Raw genomic sequence first — 27,036 nt, forward strand, 5'->3', positions numbered from 1 at the left:
TAATATTATTCTTTTCTCTTTTTTTTTCAGATAATTTCTTTTTCCCTCTAAGTATAATTAAAGGAAGGATTTGGCCTTGTCTTTGACTATATCAGTCACTTACTTATAAATCTCATGTAAAAATGATAAATATCATTAATCTTGCAAAATTCTAAGCATAATTTTTCTTATTTAATCAAATATACTTTCTAAAATGTAAAAATCCTAATAGCATAATAATTCATTCCAAGCCAAATAAGAATTAAAGTTTTCTAAAATACACATAGCATTTTATCCAAAGGAAGAATTAGACACTTAAAATTTTAACATTTTGGCCATTTAATTGGAAGAATTGCAATGAAATATTGGAAAATGTTTTAGAAAAAAATTGACAGAGTTTCCCCATAAAAATGGATGAAACTCCCTGCCAACATCCTCAATTTCACAAAAATTATCCTCATGACAATATTTTCAAATATAATTCCAACATTTTTAAGCCATAAACAACTAAAATCATGCATTTCAAGACACAATCACCCATATGATAAAGTAATCCCTTCCCCACACTTAAAATCTACAATGTCCTTATTGTAGAGGAAGGTAAAAGAAACTGAAACTTCCCTCAAATAGGTGGTGATGCAATTTGAAGCCCTTAATCATCACGATCATCCAATTTCTGTCCAAAATGAGACAACAAGGGTACCAAACACCATAAGTAGCACAAGATGATTCAACTAAAAGAAAAATAAAATCTACAAAGTTTGTCTTAACAAAAGAAAAGAAAAATAAAGAAATAAAAGATCTCATCCGCTAAAGAGCATCATGGCTGCTGGGAACGAGGGTCTACTGCCTCCTCGGCTCCATGAGGACCCTGTAAGGTACCAATATGGCCGTCCTCCTGATGAGGTGTAGGAGTAGGGGACCGACGGATATAGAAATGATCCTCGATCGCACGAAGACGGCGATCATGTCGGTCGAGTCGCTCGGTCATCATCCGCTCCGTCTGGTCAATGCGCTCGACAACTCGCGTCTCCATACAACAAATGGCATTTAGGAGCTCTTGCCACTTGGAGCGCGGTTGAGGAGGTGGTCGCGAAATCGGAGGAGGAAGAGTCTGTTGTGCCTCCGTCTCTTGAGTTTCCGCTTGTGGTTCAGTGTGAGGCGGAGGCTGAGTGGAAGTCGATGCTTCTCCTGTGTCCCGGACCAAAACAGCTCCAAAATCCGTAGAAATACCCAAGGATTTGAGTATCGTAGCATTCACCTCCTCGGCCGACCTAGTTACCACTGCTCTCTCGGTTCCAAGAGGAACCTTGAGCTTCTCAAAAACAAGTGATAGCAGTCGAGGAAATCCGAAACAAGTGCTGCCGGCTCTCATGCGAGCTGTGATCCGCATATAACTGATGATAATGCTGGGTAGAGGAATTCCGGTCAACTGCCTACCCACTCCATGTATCATCTTATCCAGAAAATAGAGATCGCTATTTCGGATCTCCCGTTTGCCACTCTTTTTCGGCACCACATTAAAGGCAAAAAGATAGAAGATCAGGTGGTACCGATGATGGAAGGAGTCGGCATATACCGTGAGTTTTTTCGAACTTCCTCGCTCACGGTACTGCCCCTTTAGACGTCCCACAGCCTCTCCCACTTGCCAAGGATCTCTAGCTTTGAACTCCTTGATCAATTTGACGTCGTCGCCTTCGTCTTTGAGTTGGACGAAGCGTCTCAGTGCATCTCGATTGAGAGCCACTCTCCTGCCTCTAACCCATGAGACAATGGGGTTGCCACTGTGGCTCTGCTTGTTTTCTACATTAGCATAGAACTCCCGGACCAGGTTAGGGTAGTAGTGCTTGGGCAACTGAAGGATGTTCTCCCATCCAAATCTCTTGAATGCTGTAGAAATGTGATAGTGCGCGTTCACCTCCGGTGCCAAGTGTTTCTCAATGATGATCTCCTTGTCCAGTCCGGCTTCATACCACTCTTGGTTTTCGAGCGATGTGAATCGTGTGGTATCGTAGTCTGGCGGTGGCTCGTCACGGCTAGTAGATGTGGTCTTCCGGCGAGAACGAGATGGCGGCTCAGGTGAGGAAGATTCTTCCTCAGGTGACTCCTCATGCAAAGAGGGTGTGTGTTCCTCACTTGAGGAAGGAGTAGGAGTACGAATGCGAGCCCTCCTTGTGCGAGCCATAATACCTATACCAAAACAAGATGAACGTTCATTAGAAAACGTATAAACTTGCTCACACATGTTAAATAAGAATTTAAGAAAATTTTGGCAGAGTTTTCCCTTGTAAAAGGGCTAAACTCCCTGCCAACATGTACCAAAAAAAACACAACCAAAGATCCTATTTTACGCATTTCAAGCTCAATTGCATATTTTCAAGTAAAATCGTCATCAAAGAAATGAATCATTTGAACCTTAACCATCATTTGAAGAATGTATATGCCAATATAATCATAATTTTAACCAAGAATCACACAACAATTGACTATAGCATTCTTAATAAAGTGCATACAAATGAGCCGTAAGTTTGCCAAAACAATTTGCAAACTAACCCTTAGAGAGAAGAGAATTCAAGCAAAAAGATTTGAACGTACTTAACTAAATTATAAACACGCTCTTTTACCCAATGGAATGTGATCTACTTGGCATATCATTTTCACTTGGTACAACAATAACTTATACTCCTCAGAACAAATACATTCATTCAATGAAAACGAACATTCACAAGTCTAAATCACTAAAATGCTCATGCCCAAAAATTGAGAAAAAATCTTAAAAATATCACCAAATCCACAGTTTTCTCAAAAATAAGCATGAAAATAGCTGTAACAATCTCTTTAAGCACAATGTGGCACAATTATATCAAGAAATCCCAACAAATATGCATTTATCATAATATTCCCAAAAACTAGAAAAACCCGAATAAGAAATTATAAAATGTCAAAGAAATTCGCAAATTGTTACCTCAAATGTGTAGATTGATAATGGAGGATGAAAAAGATGTAAAATTTTACACAGAAACACGCCAAAATACCCCCCAAGTTGAGGAAATCAGGTGCGGCCCGAATTGAGGTTTTGCAGATCAAAACCCTTGTTTAATGTTGTTTCTTGGTAAAATAGATTGGGGTTACTGATCAGAAGAGGTTTGGGGAGATTTTTATGAAGGAAGATTGGAGATTTGATGGTTAAAATGGAAGATTGGAAGAAAGGGGTAGGGTTTCGGTGAGAAGAGGGAAGAAAATTTTTGAAAAGTGCAGAAACGAAGCCTCGTTTCTGCTATATCCGCGAACCGATCCGAGCTCGGATCGGTTCATGAAGGCCTCGGATCCGACAGGTCTCGGATCAGTCTCAACAGAAACACAGGCGATCCCTCGGATCTATCTGGGTTGAAATGGATCCGGGCTCGGATCTATAGATCCGCGGTCGGATCTTTCTGGGCTTCCTAGGATCCGAGCTCGGATCCGTGTTTCTCTGCAATAATTGCAGAAACTGCAATTTTTCAAACTTTTTTTCCCTTTTTCGGCCAATTCCAATTCACCCATTGGACAAACATTTTATCAATTCTAACCTCCTACGCACATGTAATATACCATAAACACAATATCCAACCTCTCAAAACACAACAAACACATTTACATTGGAAATCGAGGGGTGAGGTTCTTTGGTCATTTTTGCACTTTTACACTAAAATGGCATTTTTTGGCCTTAAATACATATCAAATGAGTCCATGAGCTTTTATAACCATGATATCACCAAAATTCACTTGAAATGCACAATGCATGTATATGCATGGGAATTTTAAGCACTTAAAACACAATTTGGTAAGAAAAACTCCCTTAAACCACGTGTTCTTGAATTGCACCTTCAAGATGGAAGTTCCGACATGTAACTAATTTACCGTGTATAAAATAGAGGTGTAGAGTTGTATAATGCATAAGAATACTCATATAACCTACATTTTTTTTGTAGTGTTTAAAAGAGTACTCATATAAAGTGAGAACTAAGATACGCACGATCGCGTTGTTCCACTCATATTCCTGAAATTTTAGAATATATACAAAATGTCACAAACAAAAGTATGTAATCCATAAGTTAGGTTATTTATACAATAACAATACAAGTAGCGTGCAATCAATGCTGCCCAAGTTTCCCATGAGTACCACATGTTGTTGGTTTGGGTATTCTTTGGCTTCGACGTGATTGGTTTGGCACTACTGTATGGACTTGAGTAATATGTGTCAACAGTGTAGCATCTTGAATTTCAGTGCTTGTGCCTTCACCTCCTTTACATTGCTCAGAAACATCGCGATGTGAGTCCCTATCGGGCGTAAACTCTGTGTATGTCACAGGGAACCTGTGATAATGGCCAATCGATACACCTCCCTCATGCATGACTTCGATCTGAGGTTTGACAAAAATAGATGCGCCAGTTTGGTCTTCAGTTGCCATCGAACCTCCATGGAATCCAGTTTGTATGGCGGGTTCTGGTGATCGGAGTCTACGACGTCGCCCACCGCCATGCTGACTTCCGTGGGTATTTCTAGGAGCTCGCTGAACACGACATGGATCAGGGTATAGTGGAATCTCATGTGGTATATGTGGAGGACGAAATGCAAGTCGGCGGGACTCTCCTACATGATGCAAAGATGTGGATGCAAAGTCCCTCAACTCTTGAAAATATCCGCTGTGTTGTTCATTACTAACTACAAGAGACTCCTGTGCCATGAAATACATGCGAGACATGACATCGCTCTGGAAAAACAAATATAAGAATTAGAAGGACATACAGTGGTACAAAATAGTTTAAAAGGTCAGCAAACTATTTGTGATTATTAAAAGTGGGTTGGAAATAAACTATACAAGATATTGAGCCCTAGCGCTATCACCCTGAAAGCCCTCAGGGAAAGCGGGAAATCGACTCGGATTTGAAATATAAATCACCGTGCGCTCCCGATACCACTGAACATACTCATCCGATGGATATGTAGTATCTTCAATTACTGTGCCATCCTGTACATGCACACGTCGATCAGTCCAAATATCAATATATTGTCTATGCGTGGTGCTCCAGTCTTGATTCGCCCTACCACGACGATCTAGAGAATGTAGAGCTGCCTGATTATCCGTCAACCTCATATCAGGCAGGGACTGATGAAACCCAAACTGCCGCATAACCCGATGAGGGAGGTGTGGCTCAACTACATCCCAGCAAATAAGATACGTTACGGACCTCCAAATGTCCTGACCTGCAGTACAATACGCAGGAAGAGAAGCGAGAACGTCCTCCGAATATAGCTGCCATATGAACTGAAAAAAATATAAAATGAAAGTTGTTTCATTTTTTGTATTAAGAAATAATAAAACTTCCGAATGTTCAATTCTAACAAAGGGAACCGATCCGAGCTCGGATCGAAACTGAATGAGTACGAATCCGGCAGGGTTCGGATGTAGGCCTGCGGAAGCACAGACGATCCCTCGGATATCTTAGAAGAATTTTTGGATCCGAGCTCGGATCAATGGATCCGCGGTCGGATCCGTCTGGGCACTTAGGATCCGAGCTCGGATCTGTAGTTGTCTGCACTAATTGCAGAAATTGCAATTTACCAAACTTTTTTGAAAATTTTCCAAAAAATTCCAAAAAATGCTGGTGAAAACCGATTTATGAAATCTAACCTCCCACGCACATGTAATATATCAAAAGTACAATACCCAATCTCTTAAAACACATCAAACACATCTACATTGCAAATCGAAGGGTGAGGTTCTTTGCTCATTTTTTCATTTTTACACAAAAAAAGCCACTTTTGGCCATTACATGCACATCATATGCTAGTCAATACCTCTTCAGCCCGCAGGCCTGTCAACTGATCTCGAAATGCGGGCACAACATGCCTAACAACTCTGTGTACGTCCAAGTCATTATTCCACCTAAAAATATAAAAAGTAGGAACCTGTTTAGAACAATTTAAAGTTGGTTCGATATCAAATGTCACGGAAACACCCGAAATAAGGGCGAAACGACGCACCTAACTCCATATGGACCAGGGTAATGCTCCAACAGCGCGATTCGGTCTGGACGCATGGTTGGTATATGTTCCCAAATCCAGAGCTGTTAGAAAATTAGAATCAATGTTAAAATTGCAAAATGATAAAATGCAAAAAATCGAAGATAAATGTCCCTATTGAGTGCAATGTATCCATAGCAAAACTAATGGACCGGCAATAGCCGATTTAGCAAGATGCGTGGCATCACAAAGTGACCGATAGAGAGTCGCCAAATACGCACTACCCCAACTATATTGCCCAACAGTTTCCAAGTCCCGCAGTAATGGAAGATACAACAAAGGGACTTTGTTGCCGGACTTATCAGACAATAAATGTCCACCTAATATCAGTAAGAGGTAGATGCGCGCACGCTGCCTACATTCCGCATCTGAAACATCGGGTGGCAACTCTGTATCCAAGACTCTTGCTAAACATCCCAACTTTAGCCTCTGTCCATCAAAGTATCCAACTGCAGGAGAAAATCCAAGGAGCTCCTCACAAATGGCTCCCCACTCTTGAATGCTGCGGTATGTGTCTGCCCCTATAACCGGTGGACCATCGATGTGCAACCCCCACAACACCTCTACATCCTGTAATGTCACGGTAGCCTCTCCAACAGGTAAATGGAATGTATGCGTCTCGGGCCGCCATCTCTCGACTAAACTTGTGATCAAAGAATGATCAACCATCTGATATCCACTCTCAAGCACCCCCTTAAATCCAGCCAAGGCAATATAACGAAAAACCCGATCAGGAATAGGCGTATGCTCCCAAAATCCTCTGTCACACCGTCTGACATCTAACTGATTGCCCTCAATATGTCCGTGAAAAATTGAATGCGCCCAGTGTGCAGTTCCCCCCGATATAATGTCGTGCACGTATGGTCCTGGATGTAGGCCTGCAGGGATAGGAGTGTCGGCCATAATCCCAAGCAAATATCTACATCAATTAAAGATCATGAGTTATGCATAAGTAAAACCCTAAAAGTGGGCAGTATCCAATTTTGACCTATAAATCACGGGCACGGCTTTTTTTTAGCAAATTTTGACCATAGAACTAAGATACATCGAGTGAGAACTCCATTTCTATCAGTTATTTTTTTTTAGAAACATTTGTTATCCCTCTATGTATTCATATACTGCAGTAATGTATTTGTAGTCATATTTTAAAACTTGGTTTGACAAAAAATTTGGCAGAGTCTCCCCTATAAAGCGGCCATAACTCACTGCCAATAGCTCCTCAAAAATACTTTGGGGCTGCAGGTGTAAACTGAAAATTCAATACTTATCAAAGTACATAACGAGGGATGCATTTGACAAATGATCAATGAAAGTCACTAATGTAGTTATTTAAAATAAATCCAGAATCGAACACAAATGAACTAGCTCGAACTCCACGTTCAAAAAAATTGAACTGACATGAAACTCAAATTTCTAGGGAGTCGATCAAATCAAGGCCTATAATTCAGACAATTTCTCCTATTGTGACCCGTCTGATGACAATTTCGACATCTTCTTGGTTCGTCTGGATCCCTTTCATCCATCTCATTCCGAATTCTGCTAGCTCGAACCCGCCCTGCCCGACGTGTAACAAATTTGCTCTTGTCTGCCTGCAGCTCCCACCCAGGATAGAGCCAAGTATCTTGATGCGGCAATGGGTTAAACATGCCTGAATACTGGACCGCCCACCTTGTTTTGGTAAACTGCTGGTCCACAAGCAATCCCGAATTGTCACCTCTATTCCTGCACACCGCCAAAGCGTGTGAACAAGGAAGCCTGTATATCTGCCACTTTCCATAAGAGCATGTCTTATAAAAAAACCTGATGGTTTGCGTATTGCCTCCTTTACCATCGACACGAGGCCCTGTGATAACCTTATATATGCCCGATGGGCCATCGAACTCAATGACTCTGTGGGCGCCTGCCTTCCGCTCAGCATTTTTAAAACGCCGCCATATCTTTGGGGGAAAAGGATTGCGACAATGTGAAGCATCTTCCCTTCTCGTCTTAAATAACGCAACTGTCCGATGAAATGTTATGTCAATGCATACACGAATTGGCAAATGCCGTGCCCCGCGCAAGACATTATTATAGCTTTCGGATATGTTGGTAGTTAGAATACCCCAACGACGGTCATCGTCGTGTGTTAGGCACCACTTTTCTGGACTAATGGTTGACAGATAATTCCAAACATCTGGGAACATGCTGCGTAGTTCTCTTCTGAACATCCGCCACTTGCATAATTGTCTTGCCCTTCCCATTGCCCAACACAACTTGCGAAGGTGTAAACCTTTGAAGTGTGTCATCAAATTGCTCCTAACATGTCGCAGGCAAAATCTATGGTAGGCTAAAGGTTCCTCCCAATAATCAAAATGTGTCATGGTATAGATGATACCATTGTGGCGATCGAAAATGACACAGATAGGATGTCGATCAAGTGCCACATTATATCTTAATTGTTCCATAAACCACGACCAACTGGAAATCGTCTCCTCATCAACTATGGCATAAGCAATTGGCAGAATCTGGTTGTTCGCATCTTGCGTGACTGCAACAAGGAGTTTGCCCTTGTATTCGCCACGCAAATGAGTGCCATCAACGCATATAACCGGCCTGCACATGCGGAATGCTTCAATAGCCGGTCCAAATGCCCAGAATACATACTTAAAGGTCTTAACTCAATCCGAACTATCCGAATGATGCGACCACTCCACCACGGTGCCTGGATTGGATTGCACCAGGGCATCGAGATACTGTGGTAGTTCGGCAAAATTCGCTTCCCAAGATCCAAACACAAGCTCAATTGCTTTACGTCTGGCATACCAGGCTTTTTTGTAAGACACATCAACCTTCAAGTTTTCTTTAACGGAACTTCGTATGTTCTTGACCTTTAATCCAGGGTCATCTTCAATGCTACGAAGGATGTGCCTTGAAATAACGGAAGCCGTCAGGCTTGTATTGTTATTTCTAATCATGTCACCCAAGCAGTTATGGTCATTGACCCACTTTGTAATTTGCCACATTCCATGAGTCTTTTTCTTTACGGCTCTAACACACCAGTCGCATGGTGGATACGATGGCGCGGTTGAAGTGGAAAGTGTTCTTTCAATTGATGGCTTGCATTTAGCAAACCACGTGTTACTCTTACTCTCAATAACTCTGAACTCCCTATTGTGATTGATGGACCACATCCTAACTGCTCGGCTGAGCTGCTGCTTACTCTCAAATCTCATATGAAGACGTATATTATTATTCTCCTCACTGAATGTTACAATACGCTCCACTCCATCCTCCTCTTCCATATCATCATCATCTATGTTCCCAAGATCGGAGAAAAATGCCATTCCTCTTGGCACATATGCAGAGCTGCCAGCTGTGCTATTGCGTCTGTCCAAGTGGAACGTATCGAAGTTTACTCTTAAATCCCCACCTTCATGCTCATCATCCGAATCACTACCAGACACATCTTGCGACTCCGACTCTTCAACCTCTTCCGCATCAACTTCCGGGTCATCTTCTTCCAGATCATCTTCAAGAGAGCCAAGGAGCCTATCATGTATACTAGCATATACATCATCTTCAGCTGAACTGCGACAACCTTGCCCAGGGTTAGACTCGATCCCAATTGGAGAAATATGGCATGATGGACCTGGATCTCCAAAACTTGGAATCGAATCCAGGCCATGAAAAGATTCCTGGGCACCCATGGACCCTGATGTGAGCCTTGGTTCTAATGAATCCATAGATCGATCATCATGCATATAGTGACATGCCGATGAAGTCTCTGGAACGACTGAACTATAACCGAAGTTAAACTTTGTTGGATCCATGAATGCATGTACAAGCGACATCATTGGACCAACATTACCTATTGGTACAGTGAATACGCTATTAACTACAGGCATTTGGACGATTTCTTCCTTCTCGATATAAATCTCCGCCATGTATGAAACTCTTTCGATCCAAAGATCGTACATTACATCAAGAGTTTCATCATCCACCACTGCGGAAACAGTATATTTGGAACTCTCCAACGGTTGACGAAGAAACAATTTCAGCTTGAACATCCCTTTATCGACCCCAATATAGTGGTAAATCCTGTCAACCAACTCCCCGTATCCAATTCTATGCCTCAAAGTGAATGTCCGGTTGGAAGTACGAGGCAAATAACAAACAAAGTCACCCTCGTAATGTATTTGTCCTCCCCAGTATAGGTTTACCAGCAGAGGTCTTTCTACAGACATGTCTGTAAAATAAATCCCTATTTTGGGGACAATATATTAGAATTAGTAGTCCAAGGGTCCAAACAAATGAAAGAGGATGGACTGTAGGCCGAAATTGGAACTATTATAGAGACTAATTTCGATCCAAATGTTTATGAAAAAATTGAAAACAGGTATGAAATATGCTATAAATAACGATAGCAATAGCCTAAAACTCCGAACGCAATTTTTAGAAAATTTGGACAGAGTCTCCCCTAAAATTAGACTAAAACTCCCTGCCAACCAATCCAAAAAAGGAACCCGATGAAGTAGTAATCACATTTGCCACACTACATATTGTCAAGAGACCCTATAATTTTCAAAGTACAAGCGTAAGAAATGTATTTAGAAGTTATATATATTTGGGCTCCACATTCACACCGCATAACAAGATCCACATTCACAATGATGTGATATTCTACCTATGAATCTTACAAAATTAATGTTGTTTTTCCCTGTAGCAGATTTTGCCACTTTTGTAGCATTATAGATTTTGCCAACTACAAAAAATAAATCCGTCAATTGACTTTCAAGGTTGGTCATTGACTTTCAATCCATCAATTAGCCTTAAAATAAATCCGTATTTCATATTCTAACGCCCTTTTCTATAAAAAAAAAATTTAACAAACTATACTATTTCAACTTGTCGGCAAACATTCAATAGTTGTAATATAACATAAATTAGTTAATGGCTTGTATCAAATCCGAATTAAGCTTTATGCATAAGAAACGGTAGTTGTAATATAAAATAAATAACCTAATAGTGAGTTACCCTCACAAAGAAAGATCTACAAAAATTTCGACATAGTCTCCCCTATAAATGGCCTCAAACTCCCTGTCAAACAATTCAAATATCCATGAAATTCAAAAGCTCCAATCTATAAACTACATAATGTCAATAAAGTCTCAAAGCTCCAATTGCAAAACATACAATATCCAATGTACATAGTGTTTCGACCAAAAGTAATAGGGTCGATAAATAGATTTTTAAAAAAAAATCTGATGAATTTTAAAAGAATTCTACAAATGGGGCATTTTGAGCATGGGATTACATCCAAAGGGTCTTCGCATTCAGCAAATGCGAACTCACGGAGTTCGAATTTTCACACGACGAAATCCACAAAAAATTTTAACAAAAAATAAAACCACACCTCGCATTTATCATTATGAAATGCGAAGATCCGAGCTCGGATTATTTATGGCATCCCTCGGATCCAACAGGGTTCGGATCCTTCTCAACAGATGATTAGACGAGCCCTCGGATCTGAGTTAACAACTATGGATCCGACCTCGTATCATAAGGATCCGAGGTCGGATCCTTCTGCCTTTAGTCGTATCTGAGCTCGAATCATGCTTTTTCTGCACTAATTGCAGAAACTGCAAATAAACTGCAACAAATTGGAAACAGAAAAATTGCCCGAATTCGAAAAATATAACGTATTTCCTCAAATTCACCACAAAAATTGCAAAAATAAGCACAACCCACATCACATTTACACCCAAATTTCACAACAAATCTGAACCTGCCCTTGGATGAAAGTATTCAAGTATTCATTAAACTTAAAATGCTATATGTGAGCCATTGCAAGTGCAAAAGCCTAACCTTTATGCTGTTTGACAGTAGCAATGGGACGGCAATGCTGGCAAATTTTGGGAAGCGGCAAACGCGAAACCAGTCTTTGGATGCTCCGGTCTGCTCCGGTCTTTGGATGCTTCGATGTGCAGAAACCAGCTCTGTTTTCTTTGTTTTGCTATTCAACAATTCCGAATTCTTTGTTTTGCTGTTCGACAGCTATTCAACCAGCTCTTTCTTTGTTCTGCTTCTCCCACTCACTTTTGTCTTTTTTTTTTCGAAATGGGGTCTTGGCGCTGGATAGTGCGAGCTCGATGAGCTCGCATTCTGAAAATGCGAGCTCAATGTGCGAGCTCATTGAGCTCGCATTTTCAAAATGCGAAGACCCCCATTTGTAGAAACAACTCCAAAAACCGTCCTCGTTGTAGAATTCTTTTTTTTTTCCATCACAAACTAAGAATTCACCCAAAAAAAATACAAACTCAGGACAAAATTCCTAAAACCCCAAAACAAGAAAGAGACAAAACAAGAGAGTACTCAATATATCACAAAAGGGAAGATTTCCCAAATGAGCTCTCGTCTCTTACCAAGCCTCTGCAAATGCCTCGATTTATAGACAATTCCAGCAGCATTTTGTACAGCCGGATGAGAAACAAAAATTCCGTGAAGTCTGACTAACATATGCATAACGTGGTCAAGTATTAAATAATTGGCCTACTCCATGAAAATGGCTTCATAGGCCATGTATCTTGACCAAGAAAGAACGTATGCATGGTAGAGCGATGAGTAGAATGGCGATGATACCAAAGAAAGAATGCTGGAGGATGGAAAGGCATTAATTGTTAACACAGATACATGGTATCTTTTTCAATCTAGTATGTCTAGTTCCCATGATTGCTTCAATTTCAATTGGTTTATTTCATTTTCGTCAGTCTCAGTTATGCTGAGGCATATCTTTTCTTACTGGACAATGGGACGAGCCATGTTGACTGAGATGTACAGCCGGTAATATTCCAAGGATTTTACTCTGAGCTTTTTTCCTCTATATCAGTGTTTGCGACCTTTTATTTTTGACCCTGTGTTTAGTCCGGTTCACCAGGTGCGCCTTTACAGCACTGAATGTTTGTGTTGCTTGAACTTTTAATCTACTTGAATCAATAGGGATAAAAACATATATGTATGATGTGACTCACATTTTACTTGATCATGCTAGAGGAGCATTGTAGAGGAGGGGCTAACTATAAGGTGTCATTTGATTTAGCTGCATTCCTTGACGAACATCATCCCTCTACCAAATAGACAGTAACATTTGAAATGGAAGTATGCCTCGCTATTTTGTCCTGCTTTATCTTGGGCATAAACTGCATCATGAAATCATTTTCTATCTCAACAACGCCTAAAACTTTTTCTTAACTGGGTGAATTTGTGGTAGTTTTTGGTAATTAAGGGCTTTTCAATTAATCTTGTGTTTACTCTTCCACTTTCTTGTTCAAGAACTTCTGCCACCTATAATACTATCAATTTTGCTCGCATTAATTGGATTATCTTGATTATGTCAGATCCTGAAAGCGGTTAGGAAGGAAGTTTTGAAGGGTTGCAAGGTTGTCTTTAAGTCTCAGAGTGAAGATCATGAACTAAGCAGTTGGGAGCTACATGCTCAACAGAACTTGACTCGTCAGTGACGCATGGTGGTCTCTTCAGATGGTGGAGCAGAAAAATCTCGTTGGGCAGCGCTGGAGAAAAAAATTTATAGTCCGTTCAGATTGGATTAATGCTGCATACTATCTCTGGCAAAAGCAACCCGAAGAAAAGTATGCTGTTACAGTTCATTTGGACAGAAGGAAAAGGGAAAAAAAGGAAATACATGGAGAGAAAAATGGAAGTTCTCTTCCATTCAGAGTTTTAAATGGGGGAGAACAGAAAGAGAATGGCAGAAATGGAAGTTCTCTCTCTTCTGCTTTATTGCTTTTATGTGGGAAGAAATGGAGAGAAAGAGTGACAGATCATCAAACGTTTTGGATTACAGTCTTTAGCCATCAAATAAAAAATCAAGATTCTTGAGATTGAAAGGTAATCCTACCATTTCATATTTTTTCTCCTTCATGTTTTTTTTTCCCTTCCTGTAGGAAGTCAAAATTTACTTTTGTTGTCAAATCTAAAACAGATTTGCAAGCCTTTAAATGGAGTAACAGGATCTTCGAAGGCCACTCCTGTTGGATATCTAAAATTGCTGCTCTTTTTTTTTCTTCTCTTTTTAGTTGGATTCGATAGTGAATAAGAATGAGAAATACACCAGAAAACTACAGCATAAGAATTTTTATACATGCTGCATGGCGAGGGCGATAGTACAATAGTCAATAGGGTTAATGAGTACTATCCATGCTATAACTTAAAATTCTTTAATTATTTTTTGATTATTTTTTTTAACTCACATACGGCACACAATAATAAATAGTGGTATAGTTTACCATATAGTTGTCAATTCAAACATAAACCATGGTTTATCCGGAAGCATGAAAGGATATCCCAAATATTTAGTAGTCCATGTCATTCCTTTAGGCTCTACTCAAAAATACCAATTTATCAGCATTAAGATTTATGAGGAAAGACCAGGAAGTAAAATAGTAAAAACCAGCTTCAAGATATTAACTAGGTAAGATTCTCATGCTTGAGTGGTCAACAGAAAGCCATGTAGAACCAAAATGGATAAATTTAAAAAAAAAACACAAAATGGATACATTAAAAGATGAAATAGATGAATAACATGATTGTGAACTGAAAGGATCAGTTTCAAGAATAACATGTTTGCCTGCACACTTTCATTTCCAATATTAGGTGCAAAGCTAATTTTGTTAAGAGAAACCAAAAATACCACATATATACCGGATGACAATAGTAATATAAGAACCAATCTTATAGTGACAAAAAGTTATGGAAGTTAAAGAATTATTTGAAGCTTTTAATGTTTGTTTTAAAATCTTGATTATGTAAGGGTAAACATGAAAATACATACACTGTCAAAAAAGAGAAAGGACAATTTATTTAACACTAGATGCCAAGGCTCTTGCTTTACATATAGGAAGAAATAGCAGAAGTAGAAAGTATTATCATAGAAATTGAATTCCTAGTTAGCTACTGAAATCCATGCCTATTGATCATACTGGAATCAGTTGAAACTAATTACATACTTAGGCCGTTTGTCTGGGAAAAAGAGGCCGAAATGTCTTTCTGTCTCTGCTCCAGGCTTCTGGTTTTCATCAAACATGGCAAACATATAAGTTTCTATACCTCTTCCAGGCCTTCTTGGAGTCCCTCTTCCACTCTTAACATGGCTAATCACATTCCTATAGTAAGTGCCTGCATTTCCAGATGATGCAGCAGGAGGATGCCCATCCGATGGCCAGCCAGTTAATTTCCGACACAACAATGTTTACATTAGAACCGCTTGAAAAAATGAAGGGTTTACAAAAATGTTTACAAAAAAAATGAAGGGTTTAGCCTCGTTTGAAAATGATCCTTCTGAGGGAGGATAAGAAACGCTTAACAGATTTCCAGCTATTGATGTTGAAACCTTGATTTGGTTCTGAAGCCCCGCCGATGCTAATGCACTTTGTATCCTTTTCATGGCTGAACCGACATATCGAGCGATGCTAGAACTTAATGATACTTCATTTCCAACTGCTATGTATCTGAACTTCACAGCTGGTGAGTAATTTAGTAATTTTTGATGTTGTTTTGAACCCAATTTACAGCTGCCGAAGGATTGGTCGCAATGGATTTTACGTCCTCATTTGCAACGCCAATTAAAAGTTCAATATCAGTTCCCCTTAGACTTAGAGCATTGAGAACTTCAGCAACTGGTGCAAAAATTCTCATTTTTTTGATGCCATATTGATTGTAAAGATTTACAACATCTTCTTTAGATGGGAGATTGTTGCCATTGAGCCCATAGCAGACACCTATAGATTGTACCCCTGCAATGAAAAAGATGCCGAGTTGCTGTTAAATTCATTTTAGGAGTTCCAAGTGGAAGTATACAGTGTAGGAAAGATGATCAGCATCTAAAGATTTTCATAATTACAAAATAGTACTCCCTCCGTCCCATTGTTAATGTCATATTTCCACTTTTTACTTGTCCCAAAATTTGAGTCACTTTAAAAAAGTCAAACTACTTTTAAAATTACTTTCCAGTTATACCCTTCTATTGAAAAGTCAAAATTGCACTAAACAATTATGATGGGCCCTGCCATAACACATTTAGCTCCTTGCGTTTTTTTTTATTTCGGTTACTTTTCTTGGACTTCAAATCTTTGTTATTTCTTTTTTCTTCTTTTTCTTTGCTTTTTTTTTTTTGTGTTTTTCATTTCCATTTCTTTTCTTGCACTTCAAATCTTTGTTTTTTTTTTTCCTTTTTTCTTCTTTTTCCTTTTTTTCATTTTTTTCTTTTCTTTACTCTTTTCAAGCTACACAAGTGTTTGCAGATGCAATGAAAGTTTTGTTTCTTGTCTTTCTATCTTTTTTTTTTAACAAAAGAACAAATTTCTTACAATAATACAAATCAAGTTTTTTTTTGGATAAACAAATAAAGAATGCTAGATGCATTCCTTACCCTTTTGTTTATCACTATTTAATTTTTTTAATGTAAAGGTGAAAAAAGAAAAGGTAAAATTTGTCCTATAACTTGTGTTCTTGCTCTTAAATTTGCCTCTAGTATCAAACTAACAAATAAATAGAGTGAAAAAAATATCAAAGAAAAAATAAAATGATCAACTAATGCGTATTACGTTGAAATCCTAAACATCCAAGCAAGGCATTAATTTGAAAGCACCAAGACTAAAATAACATTTACTGCTCATTGCTTCCAAGAGTTCATGGTTGTCTATACAAATCAACAAAATACAAAATCTATGCCCCTAAAATGGATTCGAGTGACAACCAAATCTTATAAGCAACCCTCAAAAATAACTTAGGACCAAAAGTCAAGCCCCCTGTTTTGCACAAAAGCATTAGTAGCAAAGTCTAGCAAAAGCCAAGTCGTACAAAAGCATTAGTACCAAAAGTCTAGCAAAAGTCAAGTCCCCTGTTTTGTACAAAAGCATTAGTAGCAAAAGTCTAGCAAAAGTCAAGTCTCCTGTTTTGTACAAAAGCATTAATAGCAAAAGTCAAGTCCCTTGTTCTGCACAAAAAGCGTTAGCATAATCCAAGTCCAGAAACTTGATCCATGACTTGATATACCTTCAGAACAAAATAGAGAAAAAGAAATCAATCATAAGTTAGATAGCATTATCACTACCTTTATCATAATTTAGAAGTTAGCAAAGTTTAAATAATATGGAAATTCTAACCAATACCAGTACATTCATGCTTGTAGATAATGGATGATTTTGTCAATAAGCTCCTTATCACATCCAATTTGCAAAGGAAGATTTCCATCTCTTATCAACCGTTGCTTCCCAATATGTGGAACTTTGTAATTATTCCCTCCACAATTCTTCATCACCTCAAGCATACATAGTTGTAAGGTTAAGAACACATTGTTGAGACTTTCAGATGATAATTCATCGAAAGACTTTTCAACAGCAGAAATTAGTTCGTCAATAGAGTTAGGTGCTTCTTGATGCTGGAGTGATTGAATGGCTCTAAAATACCCAAGATCAAGAACATTCATATCAGGGCTATTAGGTGGTTGAAATGATAAACGAATATCAAAACCTTCTCTTGTGGCAGCTTCTATGAACTCAACATCCATTGGATCAATATGTGGTTTTGCATTATCTTGTTGGATGAAGATAGGGCTGATAACATCACTTTGTGGCCATTTAGCACGAATTGCAGGCAAAACATTATCAATTAAGCACCTTCTATACACTTCCTTGGTCACTGATAGGATAGGCTTTGTTTCTAGAGTACCAGCAACACGATTTTTGCTATTCCTTTTAGCTGGTTCTTTGAAGGCAAAAGGAAATATTCCAATTTTCCCATCAAAGTGCTTGTTTCTAGAACAATCAAAGCGAGGTCGAGCAACTGCAGCTAGAAACATAACCTTAACAATAAACTTTTTACTCCTACAAGTCCTCATAGGGTGTTCTTCTTCAGGATGTAGGTAGTATTTCTCAGACTCCTTAGTCATGTAGAACCACTTTTCATCGATATGAACCATATTGCACATGTTTTCGAAAACAGGTGCATCATTAAGACTCTCTTGTTGAAGCATTGACAAACAAAATTTGAGTCTTACCAATTTATTGTCATCAGTAAGGTGAGGCTTTAATGCATTTGAATGTGCTTTGATAACACCTTCTTTTATTCGTCGATGAAGAGTGGACTTGGCAACTTTCATTTTGGTTGATAGAGAACGAATATTTGTTCGACACCGTAGAGGTATTTCCATGATAGTGCTGAAGTCTATCTCTACCCTTTTGCGTCCTGCCCTCTTAGGAAACCTGCGAGAGATGTCAACCGAGCCTCCATTAATGATTGAAGACTTTGCTCTTTCCCAAATTCTTTGTACTGTCCTCGTGCTGATTTTGAACTGTGTTGCAATAACTTTGGTTAATCCTCTTTCTAGTTGTCCACCATAACTATATTGCAATAATGCTTCAAATATGGCTTGCCTTTGCTGATTTGTCAACTTTTTCCTAGAGATTTCATAATTTTGAAAACTATGATTATCCATGTTCATTGGGGAATATTATCAAACAGAATTTGTGCAATAGACGAATCTCTCTATAATCTCATTATATAGAGAATAAAGGCATCAGAATTATCAGCTTCCAAAATCTATTTATAAGAAACGTGAGAAACAAAAAGCTTAAAAAAATGCATCTACAAATTTTCAATGAACCGCCAAATTTCAAGAAAAAAAGGGAAAAACAACAAATGGCGCCAAATAAAAGATTAGCTAAATTATGCTAAGTCTCAAGATTATCTACTTCAAATTGATCAAAAGATCATAAAACAAAATGAAAATAAAAAAAAAGCACCAACAAAGTGATAGACGGAATTGTAGAAATCTTACCTTTTTCCATTGTCAATCTTCTGTAACTGATCTTGTTGATTTTATGAAACCCAAGCATACAGAGGAATAGCTAGAGTTGGAAACGGATGTTTGCTTTACTTTAACTTGTCTTTGCCTTTTAGTCAAATGTCTTAATGGCAAGTGGTCCCCAACACCCAACAGCTTGTTATTTTACTCCACGGACAACAAAGGGCACGATTGGAATAATCAGATAAGTGTGTCCCATTATGCTACTGTACATAAAAAGTGTGTTTCCCAAAAAGCGACCCAAATTTTGGGACGGAGGGAGTACAAAAATTAAGATATACCTTGTGCCATCGAGTACGTTTGAGCTTGATGGATGATCTTGATCTTCCCTCAAACTCTCTCAAATGCCTGTTCTATTAATGAGATATCACACAAATTTAGATGAATGTCAAGAGGTACCAAGAGTTTGTTTAAAGATGTAGAAGTGTCCATTCGCATTATTAATCAACTTCATTAATTATTTCTTTTCGATAGGATGAATCTTAGCATGAATCACATTTTTTGAGAACGTATATACATAGTACAAATGTATATACATAATTTATATAAAATTTCATCTATGCAAAGATAAGTTTAATTGATCACTTTATGAGATTCATGAATCCTTGTAATCCATTAATTAGCTAATTACATGAGTTTTGGTCCTTTAGGATTACAGCCTTTACCAATCAAAGAAAAGATTCAAGAATCTTGATTTTGAAGGCAAACGTGTAAATTCAGCATTATGCATGGCCGCTAGGGTCACTATTAGCTACTCCCAAGATCAATAAACTTTTACTATCATTCCTCTTAAATCTTCTCTTTGGATGCTTCCTTGGAAATTTTGTGAAAGGAAAAAATCTTTTCCGAAAGATAAAATCCACCTTTGGAAGTTTTAAAGAGAATGCAATATCATTGGAAATTTTCCACGTTAAGTGAAGGTTTCACTTTTCAAATAGGTAGATATCTATTACTTAGAAAGAATATCTTACCATTTCATATTTTTTTCTTCTTCGCTTTTTTTTTTTTTTTTTTTTTTTGTGTTTTGACCGGGGGGGGGGGGGGGGGAAGGGGGTCAAAGTTTCTTGATTTTCTTCTCTTGGCAAGTTAGGATGAATGCAATATAATTTAACAAAAGAAAGAGTAACTCAAAATTTACTTTCTCTTGAAAATGAAACTTTAAAATAGAATTTCTTGGAATTCAAAGGAGTACAATAGGAATTCCAAAAGCCACTACCTTTTGGATATCTGGAAATGCTGTTCGTGTATGGACAAGATAATATAAGAAAGTGAAATTGCCCAGATGAAAGTCTGAATATAATATCGAAACACCCATCTTCTTGCATGAAAATGAAACAAAGGAAAAAACGAAACAGACGCACGCTTCAGTCGTATAAAAAGTTTCTTGAGCTATTCTTTCGTTTCTAGGAGGTACAACCATTTAGTTGCAAACAAAACATGCTATACTTTAGCCAAAAATGTTAAATCAATAGAGAATTTAAATCATTGTAAACTTATATAGAGCATATAGTAATTTTTGTGCTTGACACAATATCAAAAGCTTTGTGATTCCCATGTTCTAGGTATTATAGACATATTTTCTATCTATTTAAACTGGACTTTAATTTGATACAGATATTAATTTTGAAACTTGAATATTTGTTGACAATTCAATAAGCTTTTTAGGTTAAACCATTAAATATGTTTCAGTTCGATAGACGAGACAACAACTATTAGTATGTGCTTTTTTGAAGACAGAAGTACATATTATGTTCAACTAGCAATCCTGTAATTTTTTCAGCAATTTCAATCAAGGGTTTTTCATGCCAAAAGTTCCAATGAAGTTTTTAACAGTCGCTAATTACTAAGACAAATAAGATCAGTTGTCTCATTTACTCAAGAAAAGCTTCCTGTGGCAATATCTAGTTTAAGATAAGTGGGAGACGCAAACACTACTGCACAAAAATAATATTCCCCATGCTGCATCCTGGAGGGAGGTGGCATGATAATGGTGCTAATCCGTGTTATCCCATGTTATATTTTTTGCAACGTATATTCTCAACATGTTTTATCTTTTCAACCACCATTTTATATAAGGGATAATTGCAGAAACCTCCCCTGAGATTTCTGACATTTGCCCTGACCTCCCCTCTAGGTTTAGAAATTGCATTCACCTCCCCTGAACAGTAACAATTTGTTGCAGAAACCTCTTTGACAGCTTTTGTAAAAGTGAGATAAGAATTTTCTTCCAATTTTGCCCTTACTTGCTTGACAATTATTATTTGCTTGACAATTGCTTAACTAATTATCTAATTAGTTAATAGTTAAACTAATTAGCTATTAACTAATTATCTAATTAACTAATTATCTAATTAATTAATTAACTAATTATCTAATTAACTAATTAACTAAAACTGTTGTCTGTCCGAAACTAACAAACTATTTGCATGTTAAACTAATTAACTAATTAACTAACTACCTAATTAACAAACTATTTGCCTGTTAAACTATATGCAGTACGCATTACCTATTTAAAGTATCGGCTCTTTATAAGTATTTTACTTTCAAACATTTAATTTATGATAAAAATATCAATGTTTGTAAGTAAAATTCAAAAAGTGTTACAGTAATATTCTTACAAAAAGGAAGGGGCATAGGGCCATAAATTAAATGTTTTAAAGTAAGAATATTGATATTACTGTAACACTTTTTGAATTTTACTTACAAACATTGATGTTTTTATCATAAATTAAATGTTTGAAAGTAAAATACCCATAAAGAGCCGATACTTTAAATAGATAATGCGTACTGCATATAGTTTAACATGCAAATAGTTTGTTAATTAGATAGTTAGTTAATTAGTTAATTAGTTTAACATGCAAATAGTTTGTTAGTTTCGGACAGACAACAGCTTTAGTTAATTAGTTAATTAGATAATTAGTTAATTAGATAAACAGAAATTAATTAATTAGTTAATTAATTAATTAGATAATTAGTTAGTTAATTAGTTAAGCAGTTAATTAGTTAATTAGTTTAACATGCAAATAGTTTGTTAGTTTCGGATAGACAACAGCTTTAGTTAATTAGTTAATTAGTTAAGCAGTTAATAAGTTAATTAGTTTAACATGCAAATAGTTTGTTAGTTTCGGATAGACAACAACTTTAGTTAATTAGATAATTAGTTAATTAGTTAATTAGATAAACAAAAATTAGTTAATTAGTTAATTAATTAATTTGATAATTAGGTAGTTAATTAGTTAAGCAGTTAATTAGTTTAACATGCAAATAGTTTGTTAGTTTCTAACAGACAACAACTTTAGTTAATTAGATAATTAGTTAATTAGATAAATAGAAATTAGTTAATTAGTTAATTAATTAATTAGATAATTAGTTAATTAGTTAATTAGTTTAACTATGCAGAAATAGTTTGATTAGTTAATAACTATTAACAATTATATAATTAGTTAATTAGTTAATAGTTAATTAGATAATTAGTTATTAATTAATTAGATTATTACTTATTTAGTTATTTAGTTAATTAATTAATTAGTTAAACTATGCAGAAATAGTTAATTTAGTGTAATTTTTATTAACAAATGTTTTGTTGGGTTTGATGAAAGTACTCATCACATTCATTTGGTAAAATTAAATCATGTCAGGGGTACTTTAGTAAATTGATCCACTTTTGCCTATTAAATTGCCTCCAACTTTTGATAGGGGAGGTCAGTGCTATTTCAAAATTGATAGGGGAGGTCAATGCTATTACTATAAAAGTCAGGGGAAGTTTCTGCAACTATCCCTTTATATAAATATTATATCACATCACAATACATGTTACAATGAATAATAAGCTTTCAATCCACGAACACCCAAAATAATCATAGTGGGGGAAGAGCTAGGTCTAAGTATGGTCAATTGACCCCACTAAATTTTGAAAAAACTCCATGTAGAATAGTGGTTTAAAAGGTGACGGGATCAAGTAGAGCATTTTTTTTTTATCCATTGAGATGAGGTGTATGTAAATCTTAGGCTTGGGGCATAAGCCCCATAAGACTTTATTTTTTATATTAAAAAATATATAAAATATTTGAGAAATAATAACTATAACACAACTGAATGCAAAACAGTTAGCAATTTCAAGTGTTTAACAGGTCAAGTTCCTATTTGTGACCAATTTCTCTTTTTTTTCGAATTTGAAATTTGAGAGAAAGATAATGAAAATCTAACTATATACAATTTTAGTCCAATTCGATGGTTGATGCATTGGCCTCTTTGGGTGGTGATCCAAAAATTACTTTTCATCATAGTTCTAATCTTCCCCAACATCTTTGTGGTCAAGGGAGGGTCCTTAAAATTCTCCTGACTACCAAATTCAGAGTTCAAATGCTAGATCTTGAAGTTGGGAGTAGAAAGGGCGTGGGAAGGGATTTTTTCTGTTCTTTCTTTTTGCTTCTTTTTGTCCTTTTAATCAAAGATGTTCAACAAAATTAAGTGTTAGGAATAAAGACCGTCAAAAATCAGTTACGTAATCATATAAGGGATCAATGGATGAATGATCTTCTGGTTACTTATATTACAATAGATATCACTAACAAAATATGCCTTGAATTGATTTTACAACGTTTGAGTTGATTTTGTAACCTTTTCAGAAGATGAGTATTCGTGAAAGACAATTATAATATGTATGTAACATTATAATCTTTATTCATAGAAATTCTATTGCATTAAAGTTCGACCCTACTTACTGTAAGGTCTTTGCTTCGCCACTCATAGACACTGATTTCCTTATTAGGCAACTAAGATCCAATCTATGCCATACTCACGACAAAGACCAAGAGGATATATATCTTTCTTGATCCATGCTCTTGAGATAAACTCTTATTACAATAACAAAAAAAAAAAAAGCATCGCTGTGGAGCTTTTATTGCTATATAACTTTTATATCTCTTCTCAATTTCCTCATCAAGAAGTAGTATATACATCATATGACAAGTACAGGAAAAGCTCTTCAGACGATGTTTATTCTGGTACACGTTTGACCCTTGAATTATTTGAAACTAATTCCATACTTAGGCTGTTGATTTGGATAAAAAAGGCCAAAATGTTTTTCTGTCTCCTCTCCACGCTTCTGGTTCTCATCAAACATGGCAAATAAATAAGTTTCTATGCCTCCTCCAGGCTTTTTTGGAGTCCCTTTCCCGCTCATAACATGGCGAATCACATTCTTGTAGTAAGTGCCTGCGTTTGCAGATGATGCAGCAGGAGGATTCCCGTCAGATGGCCAGCCAGTTTCCGACACAACAATGTTTACCTTAGAACCGCCTTCTTTTTCTAGAGCTGAATAATGACCATCCAACATTGCATCAAAAAGGTTCTGATATCCCAATTTACCATCTTGAACAACCGTTTTTTGTGAGGTGAACAATGCATAATCCAGTGGAATAGTGTTTCTACTACCAATATAGCTGAAGTAGGGGTACACATTGACTAGCAATGGTGCATTATTTTGGACTAGGAAATTAATTATAGGTTTAATGAATGGTTTAGCTTCGTTCGAAAATGAACCATGTGAGGGAGGATAAGAATTGGTTACTAGACCTGTAAGTATTGATGTTGAAACCTTGATTTGGTTCTGAAGGCCTGCTGATGCTATTGTTTTCTGTATCTTTTCCATGGCTGGACCAACATATCGAGCAACGGCAGAACCAACAGGTACTTCATTTCCAACTGATATGTATCGGAATTTCACAGCTGGTGAATATTTTTTGATGTTGTTTTGAACCCAATTCGCAGCTGCTGAAGGATTGGTTGCAACGTCTTGAATGCTTTCATTGGGAACATCAACAAGAAGTTCTATATTGGTTCCTTTTAAAGCATTGAGCACTTCAGGATCTGGGCCGTAAATTCTCATTCTTTGGATGCCATTTCGTTTGTAAAGATTTATAACGTCCTGTTTGGAGGGTAGGTTGTTGCCATTTAGCCCATAACAGACTCCGATAGATTGCACCCCTGCATCAGAAGTGATTGATGGAAAATGAAAGTATAGAGAGTTTGTGTTCAATTCTCTTTATAAAATGGTTTGTAAAAATCAATTCTCTTTGCTAATTAAAGTTGACACAAAATATATATGTGCATAATATTTGACTCTACCATGATTCATCAATTACTAAGCTCATGACCAGAACTTCATCTGAGAATGTTTTACCACTCGGTTTGAATGTATCCTTGAAATTATGCAAAAGAAAAGAAAAAGAATAAGGCACTCGTAAATCATAATTTGTAAAACAAATAAAAATGCCTATATAGTTGATATGCTGCATACATATTAGTAATTTACAACTCTAGGAATTATATATTCATATAAACCTACCTGTTTAAAATTACTTTAAAAAATAGCAATTATGAAGTTATTCCTACCAAAATAAGACAACTATTCGTGCCATTAACCTTAATGCATGGAAACAAGCAAGGAACATGGGGGCAGAGACATACCTGTGAGTCTGAGACCAAGCAAAAACAGCCCAAGCAAAAGCAGGATAGTTGTCATTATGGTTTTGTTGATGAGGAGAATATAGCAAAAGCAGAATTGGAAGAAAATAGCACTCAAAGATTTGCAAAGGAAGACATGACAGAATGAAGTGGCTAGGGTGCTTCTTATAGGGAAAATTTTTGGGCATTAGACAGTTAAGCATGCAGACGTATTAACAAAGTTTTGCCCAGTCAATACTCTCCACTGTCCAAAATATTGACGAATTAGATCTCAATTTTCTCTAGACTTGGCAATTTAAGCAAGCAAGTTTAAGTGATTGTACAAGAGAAACAATACCTTTATTCAGGGGTGCCACAACATTAGCTTAAACTTACAATATTAGTATGTAGTTTTTTTATAAAACTATATATTTGTTATAAATAGACTAATTTATTCAATGTAACCAAAAAAGGCTTGTGATTCATCATTTTTAGTAGTTAATATGTCATCTAATGGTATAAAATTTGCATATTAGATAAAATTTGTGCAAGACTAGAAGATGTAAATTCTAATATTTGATAGGTTGCAATTTTATCATTTATTTTATTATTAATTTTCCCTATTACCTGACCTGATGTGAATTAATTATTAGATTCTACTCACTTTTCATAATTTACATTTATTTCAGGGAATAGAATGAAAATGCCACAACCAATGCCAATTTGACAGTCATCGGGAAAGAATTCAAAAAGAAGACACTCAGGGACATTTTTGGAACAAAAGAGACGCGAGGCCTTTTTAGTCATTTTGGCCGAAGTCTTCCTGGAAGGGGAGAGCCGCCGCAAAGGATAGCAATAAAAGGGGCGCCGCACAGTAGAGTTAGCAATTAGATAGGAATTAGAATTAGGAGCAGGGAACTTCTTTTTCTTCTTTAGATTAGCTATTGTTGACTTTTCCATGGGATCTCTTTTTGCTTTTTGATTCTTACTTATGGCAGGAGCAAAGGGTAGAGCCTTTGACTTTTCCTTTCATCTTTAGTTGCTTTTCTTTTCTTTTCCGTTTCCGTAGAGTAGACAAGAGATGAGTTAAATCTCTTTATCTAGTCAAGGAATAATGGAGGCTTTGATTCGCCTAAAAATTATGAGATCGATTTAATTTTATCTTTTTCTTTTATTTATTGGTATTCGTATATTCTTGATTTCAGTACTTATGGTTATTTAATTAATTGATTGTCTTGGATCCGAATAATTAGTTAATTTGGTAATCTATTGTCAATTAGGGCATTAAATCCGTAATTGTTTAATTGCCTTGATATAGTGACAACTAGCATGATTGAATTTGTGTCAGGAAAATACATGGGTTAATCTAAATAACCCTGGTAGTACGTTATTTGGTTAGAATAGGACTTCTCTAATATGTAAGGCAATTAGGGAATTAAATCTTACGGGCGTACCGAGAATTATTTTTTAATTAGAGCAGTGGTTAATGGGCATACCTTAATCACCGACACAGTAAGGAGGAGTTGACTGTCATCGCTTGTTTGGCAGTTATAACTTATTTATTAATAAATAATTGGAATTGACTTTGCATCGATGATCAATTAGGTGAACCATTGGTGAAGTTATTCCTTGGCTAAATCATTAGTTATCATTCATTTGATTTTAGTAAATTGTTATTTAATTT

The 27,036-nt window shown here is 36.7% G+C and overlaps 3 protein-coding genes and 1 pseudogene across 3 annotated transcripts; all 4 read right to left on the reverse strand.

Annotated features, from left to right (window-relative positions):
• Positions 1 to 7,476: 7,476 nt before the first annotated feature.
• On the reverse strand, positions 7,477 to 8,646 carry LOC113770905. The gene has a single exon (XM_027315535.1). The coding sequence runs from the start codon at positions 8,644 to 8,646 to the stop codon at positions 7,477 to 7,479; it is 1,170 nt and encodes a 389-aa protein (XP_027171336.1).
• A 6,380-nt stretch (positions 8,647 to 15,026) lies between these two features.
• LOC113770915 lies at positions 15,027 to 15,965 on the reverse strand (annotated as a pseudogene).
• An 829-nt stretch (positions 15,966 to 16,794) lies between these two features.
• LOC113749518 lies at positions 16,795 to 17,979 on the reverse strand. Its single transcript, XM_027293280.1, has 2 exons — positions 17,212 to 17,979; positions 16,795 to 17,095 (listed from the first exon to the last, which is right to left on the reverse strand). Exon 1 carries the CDS (start codon positions 17,937 to 17,939, stop codon positions 17,220 to 17,222), a length of 720 nt encoding a protein of 239 aa, XP_027149081.1. The 5' UTR covers positions 17,940 to 17,979; the 3' UTR covers positions 16,795 to 17,095; positions 17,212 to 17,219.
• Positions 17,980 to 23,703: 5,724 nt separating this feature from the next.
• On the reverse strand, positions 23,704 to 25,503 carry LOC113778146 (glucan endo-1,3-beta-glucosidase-like). Its single transcript, XM_027323438.1, has 2 exons — positions 25,377 to 25,503; positions 23,704 to 24,893 (listed from the first exon to the last, which is right to left on the reverse strand). The coding sequence occupies exons 1-2, from the start codon at positions 25,429 to 25,431 to the stop codon at positions 23,932 to 23,934; spliced, it is 1,017 nt and encodes a 338-aa protein (XP_027179239.1). The 5' UTR covers positions 25,432 to 25,503; the 3' UTR covers positions 23,704 to 23,931.
• Between the last annotated feature and the right edge of the window lie 1,533 nt (positions 25,504 to 27,036).

The sequence above is a fragment of the Coffea eugenioides genome, chromosome 1 (genome assembly GCF_003713205.1).
Source record: "Coffea eugenioides isolate CCC68of chromosome 1, Ceug_1.0, whole genome shotgun sequence".
In the NCBI taxonomy this organism is placed as follows: domain Eukaryota; kingdom Viridiplantae; phylum Streptophyta; class Magnoliopsida; order Gentianales; family Rubiaceae; genus Coffea; species Coffea eugenioides.